The following is a 21,924-nucleotide window of genomic DNA, read 5'->3' on the forward strand; positions in this document are numbered from 1 at the left end:
TTTATGACATTAATGTACACCAATTATCCACTTTTATCTACAAATACTCACACCTCCCAGACAGTTTAGCTAAACCCTTCAATGGATTCTTCCAGGATAATTCTGAAATCCATCTATATAACACATGACACTGTGATAACCTTCACCCACCCCTCTGCCATACCTCACATAGTCAATTATCTATCAGATATATAGCGGTACCATACTCTGAAGTTGTTATCTTCACATCATCATCCCTCAATAACTTAAAGTGAAGACTGGGGGTCAGCCTGATGAAGCAGACTACTCAGTAATCTCCTCCATGAAGACTGGGAGTCAGCCTGATGAACCAAACTACTCAGTAATCTCCTCCATGAAGACTGGGGGTCAGCCTGATGAACCAAACTACTCAGTAATCTCCTCCATGAAGACTGGGGGTCAGCCTGAAGAACCACACTACTCAGTAATCTCCTCCATGAAGACTGGGGGTCAGCCTGATGAACCAAACTACTCAGTAATCTCCTCCATGAAGACTGGGGGTCAGCCTGATGAACCACACTACTCAGTAATCTCCTCCATGAAGACTGGGGGTCAGCCTGATGAACCAAACTACTCAGTAATCTCCTCCATGAAGACTGGGGGTCAGCCTGATGAACCAAACTACTCAGTAATCTCCTCCATGAAGACTGGGGGTCAGCCTGATGAACCAAACTACTCAGTAATCTCCTCCATGAAGACTGGGGGTCAGCCTGATGAACCACACTACTCAGTAATCTCCTCCATGAAGACTGGGGGTCAGCCTGATGAACCAAACTACTCAGTAATCTCCTCCATGAAGACTGGGGGTCAGCCTGATGAACCAAACTACTCAGTAATCTCCTCCATGAAGACTGGGGGTCAGCCTGATGAACCAAACTACTCAGTAATCTCCTCCATGAAGACTGGGAGTCAGCCTGATGAACCAAACTACTCAGTAATCTCCTCCATGAAGACTGGGGGTCAGCCTGATGAACCAAACTACTCAGTAATCTCCTCCATGAAGACTGGGGGTCAGCCTGATGAACCAAACTACTCAGTAATCTCCTCCATGAAGACTGGGGGTCAGCCTGATGAACCAAACTACTCAGTAATCTCCTCCATGAAGACTGGGGGTCAGCCTGATGAACCACACTACTCAGTAATCTCCTCCATGAAGACTGGGGGTCAGCCTGATGAACCAAACTACTCAGTAATCTCCTCCATGAAGACTGGGGGTCAGCCTGATGAACCACACTACTCAGTAATCTCCTCCATGAAGACTGGGGGTCAGCCTGATGAACCAAACTACTCAGTAATCTCCTCCATGAAGACTGGGGGTCAGCCTGATGAACCAAACTACTCAGTAATCTCCTCCATGAAGACTGGGGGTCAGCCTGATGAACCAAACTACTCAGTAATCTCCTCCATGAAGACTGGGGGTCAGCCTGATGAACCAAACTACTCAGTAATCTCCTCCATGAAGACTGGGGGTCAGCCTGATGAACCAAACTACTCAGTAATCTCCTCCATGAAGACTGGGGGTCAGCCTGATGAACCAAACTACTCAGTAATCTCCTCCATGAAGACTGGGGGTCAGCCTGATGAACCAAACTACTCAGTAATCTCCTCCATATAGCCTAACTCTCACACTCGCATGCACACACACATTTAAACAAAACACAGTTTTATTGTTTTGTTCAATTCATTCATACATTTATAATGAATTATAATTTAGTTATCTGTTTTAACAAACTTTTTGTTTTTTGTACTTATATATTTATTGTATATTGTTTCTGTGTGTTGTGGTTTTCATATCAAATCTTGGGCTTCCAACCACACCTGCACACCTTTGTTTTGTTATAATTGGTTTTTATCTGTATTGTTTTCTATCACTTGGTGCAAATACTGTAAATAAATAAAATAGGTCAGTAATACATGAATAATATTTGTAAGTAAACACTTAATCAAGGCCTAATATTTGGCTATTAAGACATAATAAAGGCCTAAATAGCTAATTATATATGCACACTGGCTGATCTGTGTAACGTAAAATAAGGTGTTACCTGTTCAGGTAAGACTTTATTTTAAGGTACACATATTAGCCACTATTTTTGAGTTAATAAATGTGTTTACAAGCAGCTTATAAGGCCTTTATTATGTGTTGTTGGACATATATTAGGCTTAAATAAAAATGTTCCTATTGAAAACATAAGTCATGTGTTACTGGCCAATCCTTAGTGTTGTTAGCCATAATGAAGACATATTTTTTGTTGAATTAAGAGCAAGTTACACAATAAGCAGACTCTTAGTATGCTGTCTCAAAGTGGAACTAAACGCATGGTACCTTCAGATGTGTTCCCTTCAGATGTGTTTAAATCATAATGACCACTTCAGGACATGTGGCCATAAAGGACTTCTTGGGAATCATATCTTGTCATATCAGTGTTGTCACATTGGTGTTCCAAGGAAATGAGAGAAAAGGTTTACATAAGGTGTCGACTAGTCACAGCCCCTATACAAACACGTATAATGCATCAACATCTACATAAACAAACTCTACCTTACTGAATCATTGGCAAATACAAAGGAAACTTTAAGCATCACTGTCCAAATACATATGGAGAAAACTATATACTTTAATACCTATTGGTAATGGTCATTCGAATTTAAAGTATTGTGTGTTTAGTTACACATTGAGACAGCATACTAAGAGTCTGTTTCTTGTGTATCTTGCTCTTTATTAAATATGCATACAGTATGCCTTTATGACTAACAATGAGGTTATTAATGATTGGCTATTACTACATTATAATGTTTGAATAAGAAAACATTGAATTAAGGCCTAATATGTGGCTAATAAGACATATGTAAAGTGTTGGTTCCATGTTTCATGAGCTAAAATAAAAAATCCCAGACATTTTCCATACCCACAAAAGCTTATTTCTCAACATAAAATATTGGCACAAATGTGTTTACATTCCTGTTATTGAGCATTTCTAATCTATCCACCTGACAGATGGTATATCAAGAAGCTGATTTAACAGCTTGATCATTACACAGGTTCACCTTGTGCTGGGGACAATAAAAGGCCACTTTAAAATGTGCCGTTTTGTCACACAATACAATGCCACAGATGTCGCACATTTTGAGGGAGCATGCAATTGGCACACTGACTGGAGGAATGTCCACTAGAGCTGTTGCTTGAGAATTTAATGTTAATTACTCCACTATAAACTGCCTCCAAAGTAGTTTTAGAGAATTTGGCAGTACCTCCAACCGGCCCCACATACAACCTCGCCAGCCCAGGATCTCCATATACGGTATGTGTGTGTGTGTGTGTTGGGGGGAGGGGGGTATTGAGAAGTATTTCTGATTGTAATGAAGCCCCTTTGTGTGTAAAAACAAATTCCGAATTCCGATTGGCATTTTTCATGGTGTCCTTTTTATTACAGGAGATATTGGTTTCTTTACAAAGAGGTTGGTGTTACGGAGTCTAGTTGATAGGTAATCGACTAGCCGGACTGTTCCCCGGACTCCGTGTGTAGGGATTTGTACATTGCATGAACAAGGCTATTGAACCTGACATTGGTGTCTTGCCTTTATTCCTTTATCCAACACATCATACTGAAACATGGTATCAGAAGTGGCTTGAAAACCACACGTTTGTTATTTTTGCTAAGTACAGTATAGGCGCAGTTACGTTCCATATGTGAACACATGCCGTTTCCTACTCCTAGTCACAACACTGATCAACTCGTTGTTAGCTGGCTAGCTAGCATCACTACCTACCTCGATGGCTGAAGGCAAACAGATCTCCTATTCCATCGCTATGACAATGAACATTCTGCCACCAAATCCCATGATTTTCACAGGGGACTGGAATACTAATTGGGACAACTTCAGGGATGAATTTGAGGATTATGCGCTGGCGACCGGTCTACATGAGAAACCCAACGAGGTACAAGCAGTGTTTAATGGCCAGCAAATGCAGGCATATCTACCGGCACAATCTCACCCTCACAGCACGTCAACAGTGTGATGCAAAGGCTATATTGGATGCATTAGAGAATTGCTTCAAACCCGCCAGGAACGTAATTTACGAGCTATTTGTTTTCGGTAGCTGCAAACAGGAAGGGGGTGAGTCAGTACACAACTTTGTAAACCGTTTGAGAGAAAGATCCGCCACTTGCGAATACAAGGGATTGAAAGATGAATTGATTCATGACAAAATAGTACTGGAAATTGCAATTAATAGAGAGAGGCTTAACATTAGTAACTGCCATTGAAATGTGCCGCACTGCCAGAGTCACTGACATGAGAATGAGAGCAATGGAAATTGAAACCCCACGCTCTGACGTTGATACTGTTCACGCTGTTGCCAGGCAGACATTCAGACAAAATCAATTGAGTGTCACGATCACCGTATTGATGAGACCAAGGCACAGCGTGATAGGAATACATTCTTCTTTAACGAAGAACACTAACAAAACAACAAACCGACCGCGAAGCTACGCTAAACCGATTGCTGACACAGGCAACTACACATAGACAATAACCCACAAAACCAAAATGGAAAATGGCAACCTAAATAGGATCCCCAATCAGAGACAATGATAAACAGCTGTCTCTGATTGGGAACCAATTCAGGCCACCATAGACCTACATATACCAAGACATACCAAAACCCCATAGAATACAAAAAACCCTAGACAAGACAAAAACACACATACCACCCTCGTCACACCCTGACCTAACCAAAATAATAAAGAAACAAAGATAACTAAGGTCAGGGCATGACAGTACCCCCCCTCGCTAGAGACCCTGGACTGGGGACCGTCGCTGGAGACCCCGGGCTGGGGACCCCGAGCTGGGGACCGTCGCTGGAGACTCCGGGCTGGGGACCGTCGCTGGAGACCCCGGACTGTGGCCCGTTGTTGGAGGTTCCGGACTGTAGTCCTTCGTTGGAGGTTCCGGAATGTGGCCCGTCGTTTGAGATTCCGGACTGTGGCCCATCGTTGGAAGTTCCGGACTGTGGCCCGTTGTTGGAGGTTCCGGTCTGTGAACTGTCGCTGGAAGCTCTGGACTGGATATTGTCGCCCTATGCTCTGGACAGGGTACTGTCGCTGGACGCTCTGGACTGGGTACTGTCGCTGGACGCTCTGGACTGCCGAGGCGTACTGTAGGCCTGGTGCGTGGTGCCGGCACTGGTGGTACCGGGCTGGGGACACGCACCTCAGGGCGAGTGTGAGGAGCAGGAACAGGGCGTACTGGACCCTGGAGGCACACTAGAGGCCTGGTGCGTGGTGCCGGCACTGGTGGTACCGGGCTGGGGACATGCACCTCAGGGCGAGTGCGGGGAGGAGGAACAGGGCGTACTGGACCCTAGAGGTGCACAGGAAGCCTGGTGCGTGGTGCCGTCACTGGTGGTACTGGGCTGGTGACACGCACCTCAGGGTGAGTGCGGGGAGGAAGCACATGTGGAGACACATTGGAGATCCAGAGCATAGAGCTGGCTCAATACGTCCTGGCTGGATGCCCATTCTAGCCCGGCAAATGCGCACCGGGCTAGAATAGCGCACTGGAGACACCATGCGCATCTCTGCATAACACGGTGCCTGACCAGTTACACGCTCCCCACGGTAAGCATGAGGAGTTGGCTCAGGTCTCCTACCTGACTCAGCCAATCTCCTTGTGTGCCACCCCCCCAAAAAAATTACTGGGGCTGCCTCTCGGGCTTCCATGCTAGCCGTGTACCCTCATATCGTCGCTGTTCCTCTATTCTCAGAGGAACAGCTGTTCCTCTATTGTTCCTCTATTATTTGTTTCAAAATGTATACCTTCACCAATTTGGCCACTTGGGTACATTTGGGCTACTTGTGTGGGACACCTGGGTGACTTCATGATAAATGTCATGTAGCACACTCATTTTGGAAGTTATCATTCTGAAACTTTGCACAAGTACTGTTGCCCTCTTATATGTTCACTGAAATTGTCCCCATCATCCTATCTGAATGTTTGTTTTATCTTGTTCATTTTAAAGATGATACAAAAAGAAAAACATGTTTTTTTTCATTGTTTTATCCAAACCAGATCTATTGTGTGTTATTCTCCTACATTCAATTCACATTTACACAAACTTCAGAGTGTTTTCTTTCAAATGGTACCAAGAATATGCATATCCTTGGTTCTGTGCCTGAGCTACAGGCTGTTAGATTTGGGTATGTCTTCAGGTGGAAATTGCACAAAGTAGGGGGGGGGGGGGGGGGAGCTGCAAGAGGTTAAAAAGAGGATGATCACATCAGCTTTCTATAGGCTAGGCCTACTATATTTATTTCTCAACTTTCTGTTACAGTTTCTGTTTTATTGAGTGTGTTTCCTTAGGTTACTGCTGGAGGGCACCCTTACCTTGTTTTCTAGTTTCCAGGTTACCCTGATGGTTTGTTATTGGCTTCACCTGTGTTTGATTGCCCCCTCTGGTCACCTGGTTGCCTGGCTATTTAGGTTCCTCTGTTGGCCTGGATCCTTGCTTTGATCTTATTTTTAGTGCAGTCTTGTGTGGTTGCCTTGTTTCTGTTAAGACTTTTAGTAAATATCTGGATTTACCCTTACCTCTGCTTGCGGTGTTTCTCTGCGACTGGGTTCAAGTTTGTACAAGCATCATTGTAACACCTTCCTAATATTAAGCACGTTGCTTATATTTATAACAGGAGTATAGCCTACCTGACTGGAATGAAAATGAACCATGGGAAAAGCATCCTCAATTCGCTCTTAAAGTGGATAGATGACATGTTTTTCCTGCTGCCCCTGTTTTGATACAGGTGCATGATAATGGTCCATTCTCAATCAAAACAAATGTCATACAAATATTATTTAGTATATGTAAAGATTTAATCAAGAATAGTCTGATGGGTGACAATATTAGCCGATTATATTTTATCCCTTGTGAATGATGCCCAGCATAAGAAACAATTACTTTTTATGCGACTTTTTCTAATCATAGTTGCACACCTCATGTAGCCTAAAGTTGTCAAATAACTTCTTAAAACTAAGCACATTAATCCGCTTTACACAGGGTGTAAAGCCTAACAGACATACATAAGCAGCGTGTGAGTTTAAAGTTTGGGTAAGATAATTTTCACCAGAAAAATGCACCTTTGTAATAACAGCATTACAAGCATAATTGTATTTGCAGTCACTTTTGATAAGTGTTTTCCGCTAATTATAGCCTACTACCATGTGCGCATTGCTGCGCTTATGTGAAGAAATAGCCTAATAGCCTAACATTTTAAGCTAAAAGTTCTGATCTGTTGGGTTAGTCATATTGCATAAAAAAGTTTTTTTGATGCTAGTGGTTGTATTCATTTGGGATCTATCACATCCCACAACTGGCCCAGACTGTTGTTTTGGAATATTTATTTATCGCATAGAACAAAATAGGTTGACTTTTGCACTATGGGGGATAGTAGATTGACATAGGCTAGTGCTTTTGCTGTTCGGTAGGCCTACTCATCATGTTGGCTGACGAAAAGTAAATGTGGACAGTTCTTCCAATAACTTAAATATGAACCTCGGAATTGGATAAGGACGCGCGCAGTTGTGTCCCCCTTCACTTGTAGCCTGTGAGAAAGACTTGATCAAGTGATGGAGAGCCATGTGAGTGAGAGGTGATTCAGAGCGAACAGCACTCAGGAAGAAGGGCACAATGACATTTTTTAGGATGCATTACTGCCACTAAAATTCTAGGCATCATCAAGTGCTTGTCAAATTGTGAATGAGTGACTGATGTAGTGTGTACAGCCTGCACCAAAAAACTAAGCAGAGCTCATGCCTTTTAAATGAACTAGTGTAGCCCACAGCCATTTGGCATAGCCAGATCAGGACCTAAAATAAGGACATATCAAAGTATGCTATTCTGTTCTTCTGAAATAGACTACATTTTCTTAAAATCATGCTTCTTTAGACCTGTCTAAAATAAATAATGGATTTGTTGTGAATTTGTAGGCTATATTACATGGACTTATTAGACTTTTTCAAATGTTAACGTTCCAAAGGTCTGCACCAGTGGCTTGTATGTGTGGAAGCCAGGAGATGCTAAATGTGTTTGTTAATTAACGGTCAACTACCTTGACACCGACAGTTATTTGCTTGACAATCATCGGCTGACAATTTTGTGACCGCCACAACCCTAACCCGACCCAACCCTAACTCTAGCTGTAGCCCTAATCCTAACCTGAAGTGAATGTCTTTTACCTATAAGGCTGAGCAATGCGTGACATCACCCTGTTTTGGTGATGACCAGTGGGTCTGAGTTCTCCTCGCCATTCAGAAGATGTGGGCTGAGATATGGATATATTTCCCCAATAAAGGAATACCCAGTGAAAGAATGTATGTGAGCCTTAGCCTCCACATCATAAAAAGACACCAACCCCTCCTCATAATCCACAAACACCCCCACCTTCTGGGGCTTTTCTCTCAGTGACAACAGAAAAGGTGGGTCCCCCAAGGCTCCGTATTTGGCACCATTATAATTCACTATAACCCAGTAACCGTTAGTAGGATTCACAGAGAGCTTCCCCTTCCTGTTGGCATCTCCTCTTGCTATTCCCAGATCCCAACCCGTCTTGTTCCCGACATCCACCTCCCAGTATGATCTCCCAGAGGTTAGCTTGTTGTGTCCTAGGACGCTGCCGAAGTGATCGAAGCGATGCGGACAGTCAGGGATGTCCTGTATCTTCCCTCCATCTCTCACTTCTTTCCCGTCCTCAGATAGAATCAGCTGTGTGTTTGCTGTGTCCGGGTCCAATGTCACATCAACTGAATAACATCATATATGGTTGTAATTGTTAGGAAAAGATGTATGGGCATATATAAGTCGTATCAGTTGGCCTGAATGAGGTTAACATGTGGCCTACTACAAAATGAATGTGGTTGAGATGTACTCAAAAATATTTGTATACTAATGTAGTTTTACACTGAAATAAAAACAATATACACCTGCAAACTTCAGGATCCTCTCAAGTTCTGTGGAAGAAATCACAGATTTGTGCTGTCAGGGTACTTGCAACATATCAAGCTAAACAGAAAAACACTGGAAAGTAGTCCTATAATATTTACAGTTGACGTCAGAATTTTACATACACTTATGTTGGAGTCATTAAAACTCGTTTTTCAACCACTCCACAAATTTCTTGTTAACAAACTATAGTTTTGGCAAGTCGGTTAGGACATCTACTTTGTGCATGACACAAGTCATTTTTCCAACAATTGTTTACAGACAGATTATTTAACTTATTATTTACTGTGTCACAATTCCAGTGGGTCAGAAGTTGACATACACTACATTGACTGTGCCTTTAAACAGCTTGGAAAATTCCAGAAAATGATGTCATGGCTTTACAATCTTCTGATAGGGTGATTGACATCATTCGAGTCAATTGGTGGTGTACCTATGGATGTTTTTCAAGGCCTTCCTTCAAACCCAGTGCCTCTTTGCAAGACATCATGGGAACATCCAAAGAAATCAGCCAAGACCTCCAAAAAAAATTGTAGACCACCACAAGTCTGGTTCATTCTTGAGAGCAATTTCCAAATGCCTGAAGGAACCATGTTCATCTGCACAAACAATAGTACACAAGTATAAACACCATGGACCCAAGCAGCCGTCATACTGCTCAGGAAGGAGACCCGTTCTGTCTCCTACAGATGAACGTACTTCAGAGCAAAGGACCTTGTGAAGATGCTGGAGGAAACAGGTACAAAAGTATCTATATCCACAGTAAAACGAGTCCTATATCGACATAACCTGAAAGGCCGCTCAGCAAGGAAGAAGCCACTGCTCCAAAACCGCCATAAAAAAAGCCAGTTTATGGTTTGCAACTGCACATGAGGACAAAGATCATACTTTTTGGAGAAATGTCCTCTGGTCTGATGAAACAGAAATAGAACTGTTTGGCCATAATGACCATCGTTATGTTTGGAGGAAAAGGGGGGAGGCTTGCAAGCCGAATAACACCATCCCAACCGTGAAGCACAGGGGTGGCAGCACCATGTTGTGCACTTCACAAAATAGATGGCATCAATCAGGAAGTTAAAGCTTGGTCGCAAATGGTTCTTCCAAATGGACATTGACCCCAAGCATACTTTTAAAGTGGCAAAATGGCTTAAGGACAACAAAGTCAAGTTATTGGAGTGGCCATCACAAAGCCCTAATCTCAATCCTATTGAAAATTTGCGGGCAGAACCGAAAAAGCGTGTGCAAGCAAGGAGGCCTACAAACCTGACTCTGTTACACCTGCTCTGTCAGGAGGAATCGGCCAAATTTCACCCAAATTATTGTGGGAAGCTTGGAGAAGGCTTCCCAAACGTTTGACCCAAGTTAAACAATTTAAAGGCAATGCTACCAAGTACTAATTGATTGTATGTAAACTTCTGACCCACTGGGAATGTGATGAAAGAAATAAAAGCTGAAATAAATAATACTCTCTACTATTATTCTGACATTTCACATTCTTTAAATAAAGTGGTGATCCTAACTGACCTAAGACAGGGGATTTTTACTATGATTAAATGTCAAGGAATTGTGAAAAACTGAGTTTAAATGTACTTGGCTAAGGTGTATGTAAACTTCCGACTTCAACTGTATGATTTTTAGTACGATTTATATTGTCTCATTCCTTTACCAACTGAGGAGAGCTTCTCCAGCTCGTGCTTGATTCTCTCCATCATGGTCGACCAGCTGCTTCTCATGGTGCCAAAGGAGAGTGTAGTATCAATGGAGGCCTCAGTCCAGTCTCTGCTATCACCCAGCCCCGACAGGGATGGGAAAGTCTGGTGGCGAGACAGATGGAGGGACAAGGGAAAGAAATAGAGGGAGAGAGGAATCAATAGAGAGAAAGAGACACATTAACAGAGATAGATGACAAAGTTCATTGAACACAAACACATGCATCAACTAACATCGGATCAGCTTGCAGAATGTTCAGAGTGTGGTACCAGTGGAGATCATTGGTGGATCATATATTAAAAGGGTTATGTCAAAGTAAAATTACTCACCTGCAGGAAGTGAATGTGATCCTTGAGGTCAGCAACATCCTCCAATTGACCAATGGTTTCTTTCAGTTCTCTGATCTCTCTCTTCAGCTCCTGGGTGAGTTCTCCTGCCTCTCTCTCCACCTCCTGCTGCCTCTCCTCCATGGGCCTGAGAGCATCTAGATGGGTCTCCTCTACAGTTGCTATCACTGCTTTGAACACAGAGTCAATCTCCCTCCTCTCTCTGTCCACGTGGGCCTAGAGGATGTATGGTGGACAACAACTCAATATTAACTCAATGTCTCTCTCCCGCCTGTGTTTTTGTCTGTCTGCCTCACTTTTCACTTTACCTTTCTCTCTGTGCTTGTCTCTGTCTGTGTTTCATGTCTCTTTTTCTCCCTGTCTATGTGCAACAGGTCTCTCTTTCTCCCTGTCTATGTGCAACAGGTCTCTCTTTCTCCTTGTCCCTGTCTATGTGCAACAGGTCTCTCTTTCTCCTTGTCCCTGTCTATGTGCAACAGATCTCTCTTTCTCCTTGTCCCTGTCTATGTGCAACAGATCTCTCTTTCTCCTTGTCCCTGTCTATGTGCAACAGGTCTCTCTTTCTCCCTGTCTATGTGCAACAGGTCTCTCTTTCTCCTTGTCCCTGTCTATGTGCAACATGTCTCTCTTTCTCCTTGTCCCTGTCTATGTGCAACAGGTCTCTCTTTCTCCCTGTCTATGTGCAACAGGTCTCTCTTTCTCCCTGTCTATGTGCAACAGGTCTCTCTTTCTCCCTGTCCCTGTCTATGTGCAACAGGTCTCTCTTTCTCCTTGTCCCTGTCTGTGTGCAACAGGTCTCTCTTTCTCCCTGTCTATGTGCAACAGGTCTCTCTTTCTCCCTGTCTATGTGCAACAGGTCTCTCTTTCTCCCTGTCTATGTGCAACAGGTCTCTCTTTCTCCCTGTCTCTGTGCAACAGGTCTCGCTTTCTCCTTGTCCCTGTCTCTGTGCAACAGGTCTCTCCGCCTGTCTCATGATTAAATATGTCACTGTTAGAGTCCTCCATCTCTGTGTTTGCAGGTAGACATGTAGTGACTCACACTAGACACATTTGAACATCTTGGCCATGTTCTGTAATAATCTCCACCCGGCACAGCCAGAAGAGGACTGGCCACCCCACATGTGCTCTCTCTAATTCTCTCTTTCTTTCTCTCTCTCGGAGGACCTGAGCCCTAGGACCATGCCCCAGGACTACCTGACATGATGACTCCTTGCTGTCCCCAGTCCACCTGGCTGTGCTGCTGCTCCAGTTTCAATTGTTCTGCCTTATTATTATTCGATCATGCTGGTCATTTATGAACATTTGAACATCTTGGCCATGTTCTGCTATAATCTCCACCCGGCACAGCCAGAAGAGGACTGGCCACCCCACATAGCGTGGTTCCTCTCTAGGTTTCTTCCTAGGTTTTGGCCTTTCTATGGAGTCTTTCCTAGCCACCGTGCTTCTACACCTGCATTGCTTGCTGTTTAGGGTTTTAGGCTGGGTTTCTGTACAACACTTTGAGATATCAACTGATGTACGAAGGGCTATATAAATAAATTGTATTTGAATTTGATTTGACTAGACTCCCCTTACAGGTCTCCCCTCATGTCTTGGTGAATACAGTCCAGATTATTTGTACTATCTTGGTTCCCTCTCTGTGATTGTAACACTGTCTCATGTGTACTGTTACAGTACTCTATCTCTGTGTTTGCAGGTAAACAGGTAATACCTCACACTGACTTAACCAGGCCTCACCTTGCACTGCTCCACAGACACCCTGATCTCCTCCACCTTTCTCTCCCTCTCCAGGATTCTCTCCTGAATATCAGCCTTAGTGCTCTCCAGGTTACCCTAGGACATACACACACACAATGAAACTATCTCATAGTTTTGTGATAGGTTATTTTATGTTTTCATCACTCAATACACACTCTCATTCAGACTCACTCAATACTACACACTTTTTAAACACAACGAAACATCTACAGAATTTATTGAACCAGTTGAATATATGACAGCATGAAAACCCATTGAAAATATGACACCTTCTTCCTGTCCCACTCCATTTCCACGGAGATGACCTCGTGACCCTCCTCCACACAGAGGGCACAGACACAGCGCCCCTCTGCCCTGCTATACAGCTCCAGGGGACGACCGTGGGTCAGACACGCCCTCCCATCCAGGTCCTTCACAGGGGCCACCAGCCTGTTTATAACATTTTAAACAGTACACTGTATTATCCCCCCATCTAAGTGTGTGTTTTCTGATGAAGTTTTCTATGCAATTTTATTGTGAACTGTTAGCAAGAATCAATAAAGTCAAAGTAAACCAAGCCATTCAGGACATCTACAGGGGCCACCAACCTGTGGCCCTTCAGCCTGCCTGCTGAGGTGTGGGGGCCCAGGTGAGTCTCGCAATATGAGGCCAGACACACCAGACAGGACTTTTGGGCCTTGAGCTTCCTCTCAGTGCAGATGTCACAGGCCACCTCACCTGGAGCTCCAGAATACTCCCCTGGCTTCCTCTCCTGGGCCTTTTTCAACTCCTGAATGAGAGTACTGAGGATGATATTCACCTGTGGGTGATATTGTGCTTTGTTAATCAATTTGATGCTGTTACTGTTCATTATCTATCCCGTTGCCTCGTCACTTTATCCCTACATATATGTAAATATCTACCTCGTGCCCCGGCACATCGACTCGGTACTGGTACCAAGTGTATATAGCTAAGTTGTCATTACTCATTGTGTTTTTATTCCTTGTGTAATATCAGTTCTACTATTTCTAAATTTGTTCTCTCTGCATTGTTCGGAAGGGCCCATAAGTAAGCATTTCCCTGTTAGTATACAGCTCGGTTAGTCTACAAATCATTTGATTTGATTTTAGTACAATACATCCCCCCCAAACAACATGCTGATGTAGTGGGGAAAATGGCTGAGACAGGAAGTGTTATATTGACTTTATCTAGCATTAATTCACCTGTGGGTTCCTCCTCAGATGCTCCTTACAGACGGGGCATATGAGGTCATTGAAGTGGAGGTTGCATTCCAGGCAAATCTGGCAGAAGGTGTGGCCACAGGGGGTGGTGACCGGGTCCTTAAACAGGCCCAGACAGATGGAGCAGTTGAGGTGCTGCTCAATCAGGACAGGGGTGTTGATGGAGATGGAGACTGCAGATGAGAAGGCCATGTCTGATATGGGATGTTAGAGATATCAGATTCAGTATTCCTCGTTCATTAAACATACAGTCTGCAGTTGCTACATCTTTTTAAATACCTCATGAGCTTAGTTCAACTGTAGTACTCCATCAGAACCCAAAATATAAGCTTGTTTTACTTCAATGTTTGGAAACAAACACTATGTATCCTCAAAACATGTTGATATAATGGATGGTGAGCCCTTGCATGGGCTCAGGGTAGCCTAGTGTTTAGAGCGTTGGACTAGTAACTGGAAGGTTGCAAGTTCAAATCCCCGAGCTGACAAGGTCTGTCTGTCGTTCTGCCCCTGAACAGGCAGTAAACCCACTGTTCCTAGGCCGTCAATAAAAATAAGAATTTGTTCTTAACTGACTTGCCTAGTAAAATAAATAAAAATCCATAGGTCTGTCTATGAATTTAGGAGTGGTTACATTTCTCCAGCCCCATTGAATAGCTTTATACCGAAACAGGGGTGGGAATCACACTTTGTTATTGTTTCAACTGCTGATTTCCCCTTTAACAGACTAAAACGCATATTAGAGATGCATTGTTGGTGGTGCACAGTTTGGTTAATGCCCTAGCAGTACACAGCTGATTCAAATAATCAACGTTTTTTATTTGAATCAGATGTTTAGCGTTGGGGCAAAAAACCAAAACGTGCACCCCATGAGGTCCCCAGGACTGAGTTTGGAAAACGCTGCTTTACAGAAGAGTCACAACTTTGCTGTGTAACTGAGGCACTAAAATGAACCGTGTTTGGTCACCCTCTGCTGGTACAGGAACAGTACAACACCATCCTGATGTCTATGGAGGTATTTGCATCAGTCACATGAGATCTCACAGTGAGACATATAGCTATGACCACTGACACACCCATGTAGCGAGAGATGCCTCTAAGACACTGTGTGTATACCTACCTACCTACTGTACCTATATATCGTACTTGCCTACTTTGGACTATTCCATGGATTAATGAATGAGGCTAATGTTGACTAGTTTTGATACAGAAATAATAATAAATGTAGTTTTACCATAGTCCTTCAAAGTATAATATGCCTATCAACAGTATTCCACCATGTCATAATGTATTAAATCTATCGTACCTGTACATGGTCAATAACAAACAATCAATAATACATGACAGTTGAACATCATTCCTTGACATCCTATGTCAACACATCCTGACAGTAGCATGATGTACACATAAAAGTCTCTGTTTTTAGTATAATAAAAAGAGTACAACCTTTCAGCTGATGCGATCTTCCTTTACTTTAGGCTCCTATACTCCCTGTGTATCTCTATTTGTCTCTGTCTTTTCTGCCTTGAGTTTCGTTCTGCAAATAAATCCACACCCCTTTCCCTGAATCAGGTATTTCGACATCAGTACCAGTGTGGGCCTATGCAAATGTGTGTGTGTGTGTTTTATGCTTGAAAGTCAAACATCTTTCTTTGAGTGCAGATTTGTTACCAAAGTTTCACTTCTGTGACATTCTGTTAACGTTAATGACAGGCTGCAATATTTACACAAGACAAAGACAAACTGCTAACTGCACAATCACTAAATGGTGACAACCCTGTGTAAAACTTGATTGCTGAAAGACCCAGCCACGTTTCATCTTCAATGCCCTTGCTGTTTTCACTCAAAATCTCACGATACATGGCCCCATTCCTTCTTTCCTTTACACGGATCAGTCGTCCTGGTCCCTTGCAGAAAAACAGCCCCAAAGCATGATGTTTCCACCCCCATGCTTCACAGTAGGTATGGTGTTCTTTGGATGCAACTCTGCATTCTTTGTCCTCCAAACACGACGAGTTGAGTTTTTACCAAAAAGTTATATTTTGGTTTCATCTGACCATATGACATTCTCCCAATCTTCTTCTGGATCATCCAAATGCTCTCTAGCAAAATTCAGACGGGCCTGGACATGTACTGGCTTAAGCAGGCACTGCAGTCTGGCACTGCAGGATTTGACTCCCTGGCGGCGTAGTGTGTTACTGATGGTAGGCTTTGTTACTTTGGTCCCAACTCTCTGCAGGTCATTCACTAGGTCCCCCCGTGTGGGATTTTTGCTCACCGTTCTTGTGATCATTTTGACCCCACAGGGTGAGATCTGGCATGGAGGCCCAGATAGAGGGAGATTATCAGTGGTCTTGTATGTCTTCCATTTCCTAATAATTGCTCCCACAGTTGATTTCTTCAAACCAAACTGCTTACCTATTGCAGATTCAGTCTTTCCAGCCTGGTGCAGGTCTACAATTTTGTTTCTGATGTCCTTTGACAGCTCTTTGGTCTTGGCCATAGTGGAGTTTGGATTGTGACTGTTTGAGGTTTTGGAAAGGTGTCTTTTATACTGATAACAAGTTCAAACAGGTGCCATTAATACAGGTAACGAGTTGAGGACAGAGGAGCCTCTTAAAGAAGAGGTTACAGGTCTGTGAGAGCCCGAAATCTTAATTGTTTGTAGGTGACCAAATACTTATTTTCCACCATAATTTGCAAATAAATTCATTAAAAATCCTGCAATGTGATTTTCTGGATTTTTTTTTCTCCATTTTGTCTGTCATAGTTGAAGTGTACCTATGATGAAAATTACAGGCCTCTCTCATCTTTTTAAATGGGAGAACTTGCACAATTGGTGGCTGACTAAATACTTTTTTGCCCCACTGTAGTTGGTAAACCAGGTTTGGCAATAATTTGAGAAACCAAGGCTGTCGAGTCTGCCAATAAGAATGTTGTGATTGACAGAGTCGAAAGCCTTGGTCAGGTCGATCAATACGGCTGCACAGTAATGTCTCTTTTCGATGGAGATTATGATGTCGTTTATTACCCTGAGCATTGCTGAGGTGCACCGATGACCAGCTCTGAAACCAGATTGCATAGTGGAGAAGGTATGGTGGGATTCGAAATGGTCAGTAATCTGTTTGTTAACTTGGCTTTCGAAGACCTTAGAACAACAGGGTAGGATAGATATACTGTAGGTCTGTTGCAGTCGGGTCTAGAGTGTCAAACACTTTGAAGAAGGGGATGACCGCGGCAGCTTTCCAATCTTTGGGAATCTCAGATCATACGAAAGAGAGGTTGAACAGGCTAGTAATAGGGGTTGCAACAATTTCGGCAGATCATTTTAGAAAGAGAGGGTCCAGATTGTCTAGCCCGGCTGATTTGCTCTTTCAGAACATCAGCTATCTGGATTTGGGTAAAGGAGAAATGGTGGGGGCTTTGGCAGGTTGCTGTGGAGGGTGCCGGGCAGTTGACCGGGGTAGGGGTAGCCATGTGGGAAGCATGGCCAGCCGTAGAGAAATGCTTATTGAAATTCTCAATTATAGTGGATTTATCAGTGGTGACAGTGTTTCCTAGTGTTTCCTATATTTGTTCCTAACTTCCCTGAAAAGTTGCATATCACGGGGGCTATTCGATGCTAATGCAGAATGCCACAGGATGTTTTTGTGCTGGTCAAGGGCAGACAGGTCTGGAGTGAACCAAGGACTATATCTATTCCTAGTTCTACATTTTTTGAGAGGGGCTTATTTAAGATGGTGAGGTTAAAGAATAGCCAGGCAACCTCTACTGACGGGATGAGGTCAATGTCATTCCAGGATACCCCGGCCAGGTCGATTAGAAAGGCCTGCTCGCAGAAGTGTTTCAGTGAGCGCTTGACAGTGATGAAGGGTGGTCGTTTGGTCGCAGACCCATTACGGATGCAGGCAATGAGGCAGTGATTGCTGAGATCTTGATTGAAAACAGCAGAGGTGTATTTGGAGGGTGAGTTAGTTAGGATGACATCTATGAGGGTGCCTGTGTTTACTGATTTGGGGTGGTACCTGGTGGCTTCATTGATCATTTGTGTGAGATTGAGGGCATCAAGCTTAGATTGTAGGATGGCCGGGGTGTTAAGCATGTCCCAGTTTAGGTCACCTAGTAGCACGAGCTCAGAAGATAGATGGGGAGCAATCAATTCACATATGGTATCGTGGGCACAGCTGGGGGAAGAGGGAGGTCTATAGCAAGCGGCAGCAGTGAGTGACTTGTTTCTGGAAAGGTGATTTTTTAGAAGTAGAAGCTGAAATTGTTTGGGTACATACTTAGAGAGTAATACAGAACTCTGCAGTTTATCTTTGCAGTAGATTGCAACACCGCCCCCTTTGGCAGTTCTATCTTGGCGGAAACAATTATAGTTAGCGATGGAGATTTCAGGGTTTTTGGTGGTTTTCCTAAGCCAGGATTCAGACACGGTTAAGACATCTGAGTTGGCAGAGTGTGCTTAAGCAGTGAGTAAAACAAACTTAGGTAGTAGGCTTTTAATGTTAGCATGCATGAAACCAAGGCTTTTTCGGTTACAGAAGTCAACAAATGAGAGCACCTGGGGGGTGGGAGTGGAGCTAGGGACTGCAGGACCTGGATTAACCTCCACATCACCAGAGGAACAGAGAAGAAGTAGGATAAGGATGCGGCTAAAGGCTATGCGAACTGGCCGTCTGGCACGTTCGGAACAGAAAGTAAAAGGAGCAGGTTTCTGGGCATGATAGCATAGATTCAAGGCATAGTGTACAGACAAAGGTAAGGTACGATGTGACATCTAGAAGAAAAAGCAAAGCACACCTATTTAGGCGAGGTGCCGGCTAGCGGAGTAGAAAACTTGAAAATAAAAGAGAGCCGCACACTCTAGTAAAATGTTTGCATCTGAGCTCCAAGAGTGTGCGGCTCTCTTTTATTTTCAAGGTAGGATGTGAGTACATTGAGGTAAACCTAGGCATTGAGTAATGATGAGAGAGATATAGTCTCTAGAGATGTTTAAACCAGGTGATGTCATCGCATATTGTTATTAAAATTTAATTAAGCCAATATGCTTTCATCAATTGAAAGCCCTTCATCTATTTTATGAGAATTTATAAGATTTCCTGTTTGCATAAAATAGACGCAGACCAGTCTTTAAATAATAGGTAATATAATTTATTCTCGGAGCGCGCTCCCACTCAAACACATGCATCAGTTTAAATACAGATCATGACGTCATTTCACTGCCTTAACCGAACCCCCTCCTCTCGACAGGACAAAGTAAGGTGAAAAGTTCATTCTAACTTACTAACACACTCCCAGATAACTTTTGACCCCTCAACATTATCGATCACCACTGAACTGACAGTTTTAACTAACAGAAACCCTAGGAATGCACTCACTGCCTTATCTAAAAACCCCAGAGCTAAGTTTCAGGTTGGGTCAACCATAGGCTAACGACCTTATGTGTTTACAGTCCACAACCCATTTGTTCCTGCCCAGTTGGAATGGTGTTCATTAACATTTTATTACTCCTTTCTCCTGTCACACAATTTCTTCTTATGAACTCCTATTGTCTATTAAACATACAGAGTATAAGTCTACCTAGATACAATTCTATTTAAAATGGTGATATTGTTTATTCATTTATCCATAATAAATCCATAATAAATTCAACACATATGTAGGAGGTGGAACAACATGGTTGGTTAAGGCATATTGAGCAGGGCTAGAGGCTCTACAGTGATTTAAGACAGTAATCACTAACCAGGACATTAATGAATGAGGCATATTGATATTAGAGAGATTCAGACAGTTAGCAGGCCGATGCTAACAGCTAGTAGACCGGGCAAGCTAGCAGTTAGCAGGCCAGGTTAGCAAGCACGCAGTTAGCAGGGGCTAGCAGTTACAGACCGGGCAGGCAAGCTAGCAGTTAGCAGGCCGGGGCCGGCAAGCTAGCAGTTAGTAGACCGGGGCAAGCTAGCAGTTAGCAGGCCGGGTTAGCTAGCAAGCAGTTAGCAAGGGCTAGTAGTTAGCAGACCAGGCAGGCAAGCTAGCAGTTAACAGACCGGGTTAGCAAGCAAGCATTTAGCAGGGGCTGGCAGTTAGCAGACCGGGCAGGCAAGCTAGCAGTTAGCAGACCGGATTAGCAAGCAAGCAGATAGCAGGGGCTAGAAAGTTAGCCTTCGGGGGATGTCACGATGCGGGTAAGTCTGTTTTTGCCTCTTCGTGCGGTGACATCGATAGACCAGGCGTGGAATTAGTAGGGTTCCAAGTAGCTCTAGGTAGCTAGCAGACCTAGCTGGTTAACAGAATGGGCCTTCAGCAGGCGTCACACCTGAGGGGCCTGTTGGAGTCCTCGGGCAGATTATGTTGGTATTCCAGTCGTAGGGGATCTGCGGGGTTCCATGCCCCGTACCGGCTGTAGAAGCGGTCCGGATATTGTAGCCCAGAAATATGCTTCGGTGGTAGCACAGGAGCCCTGGCCGGGCTAGCTTCAAGCTAATTGGTGCTTGCTCTGGGATGGAAACGCTAGCCAGGAGTAGTCATCCGGGATAGCGGTTAGCTAGTTGTGAAGATCCAGATGAAAATGTTCAGTTTGCGGTAGGGTTCCGGGGGTAAAAATAATAGGTCCATTATGCTCTGGTTAGAGTCACATTGTTCAAACTGGCGAGAGCTTTCCGAGCTGAAGGTTAGCTGATGACCGCTGGCAATGGTTTGCTGACTGATAGCTGGTAGTTAGCTGGCTAGCTTCAGTTGAGGGATTCCAGATCCGAAGTAAATATAAATACGTTAGAAAAAAAAGCAGATCCACGCCACATTGGGTGAGGCGGGTTGCAGGAGAATATTTAGATGTTGAGATTTAGCTAAATATTTTTAAAGATATGCGAAGAAAAAGATGTAAAACCATATATATAAGGGACACGACAGGACATAGACGTCTGACTGCTACGCCATCTTGGAATTTCAGGAATTTTGATGTGGTAGTGGTAGCAATATGTAATATCTGTTGCCGTTTATATTCAGAACCACGTTCCTATGAAGCTTAGAGAGGATCTCATATTAAATACTGTTGAAGAAATGTCTTCAGGTTCATCTGCCTCACCTAAGCCCATTCTGGTGGGAAGCTGCTATAGACCACCAATGTCTAGCAGACAGTCTCTGGATAACGTGTGAAATACTTGATAATGTATGTGATATCAACAGAGGTGTATATTTTCTGAGTGATTTCAATATTGACTGGCTTTCATCAAGCTGCCCGCTCAAGAAAAATCTTCAAACTGTAACTAGAGCTTGTAACCTTGTCCAGGTTATCAGTCAACGTACCAGGGTAGTTACAAACAGCACAGGAATAAAATCAACATGTATTGATCTCATCTTTACTAATGCTGTAGAAATTTGCTTTAAAACAGCATCAAAATCCATTGCATGCAGTGATCACAATATAGCAGCCATAGATAGGAAAACCAAAGTTCCAAAGGCTGGTCTAAGAATAAAAGATAACGCAACAGGGATTTGTTGTTTATGTAAATAATGTTTGTTGGTCTGTGGTGTGTAATGAGGAGGAACCAGACGCTGCACTTGACACATTTCTGAAAATTGCTTATTCCAGTTACTATTAAGCATGCACCCATTAGTGAATTTGGAAAAAGTGAACAAATTATTAGAAAGTGTTTGCCCTTAGGCCTGGAGGGAAGCAAAAGTACTTCTGCTACCCAAGAATAGGAAAGCCCCCTTTGCTGGCTCAAATAGCTGACCAATCAGCTTGTTACCAACCCTTAGTAAACTTTTGGAAAAAATTGTGTTTGACCAGATACAATGCTATTTTACTTTCAGATTTTCAACACGCTTATAGGGAAGGACATTCAACAAGCACGGCACTTACATAAATGACTGATGATTG

General features: G+C 43.4%; 1 protein-coding gene and 1 long non-coding RNA gene across 3 annotated transcripts; one reads left to right on the top strand and one right to left on the bottom strand.

Moving 5' to 3' along the window:
- Positions 1-3,515: 3,515 nt before the first annotated feature.
- On the top strand, positions 3,516-12,622 carry LOC149980789 (uncharacterized). The gene is made up of 2 exons (XR_016483125.1): positions 3,516-3,955; positions 11,137-12,622. It is a non-coding gene; the product is annotated as an uncharacterized LOC149980789 (long non-coding RNA).
- LOC110531529 (E3 ubiquitin-protein ligase TRIM21) lies at positions 6,867-20,482 on the bottom strand. 2 transcript variants are annotated; one of them, XM_090183605.1, is made up of 9 exons: positions 20,359-20,482; positions 14,028-14,239; positions 13,413-13,624; positions 13,095-13,254; positions 12,805-12,900; positions 11,050-11,283; positions 10,677-10,824; positions 8,992-9,018; positions 6,867-8,811 (listed from the first exon to the last, which is right to left on the bottom strand). In XM_090183605.1, the coding sequence occupies exons 2-9, from the start codon at positions 14,235-14,237 to the stop codon at positions 8,273-8,275; spliced, it is 1,626 nt and encodes a 541-aa protein (XP_090039731.1). In that variant the 5' UTR covers positions 14,238-14,239; positions 20,359-20,482; the 3' UTR covers positions 6,867-8,272. The 2 variants fall into 2 exon arrangements, with proteins under 2 accessions (XP_090039731.1, XP_021470423.3); XM_021614748.3 differs by lacking the exon at positions 20,359-20,482 and adding an exon at positions 15,489-15,646.
- Between the last annotated feature and the right edge of the window lie 1,442 nt (positions 20,483-21,924).

The sequence above is a fragment of the Oncorhynchus mykiss genome, chromosome 9 (genome assembly GCF_057628025.1).
Source record: "Oncorhynchus mykiss isolate SJ-2025 chromosome 9, ASM5762802v1, whole genome shotgun sequence".
NCBI classification, from domain to species: domain Eukaryota; kingdom Metazoa; phylum Chordata; class Actinopteri; order Salmoniformes; family Salmonidae; genus Oncorhynchus; species Oncorhynchus mykiss.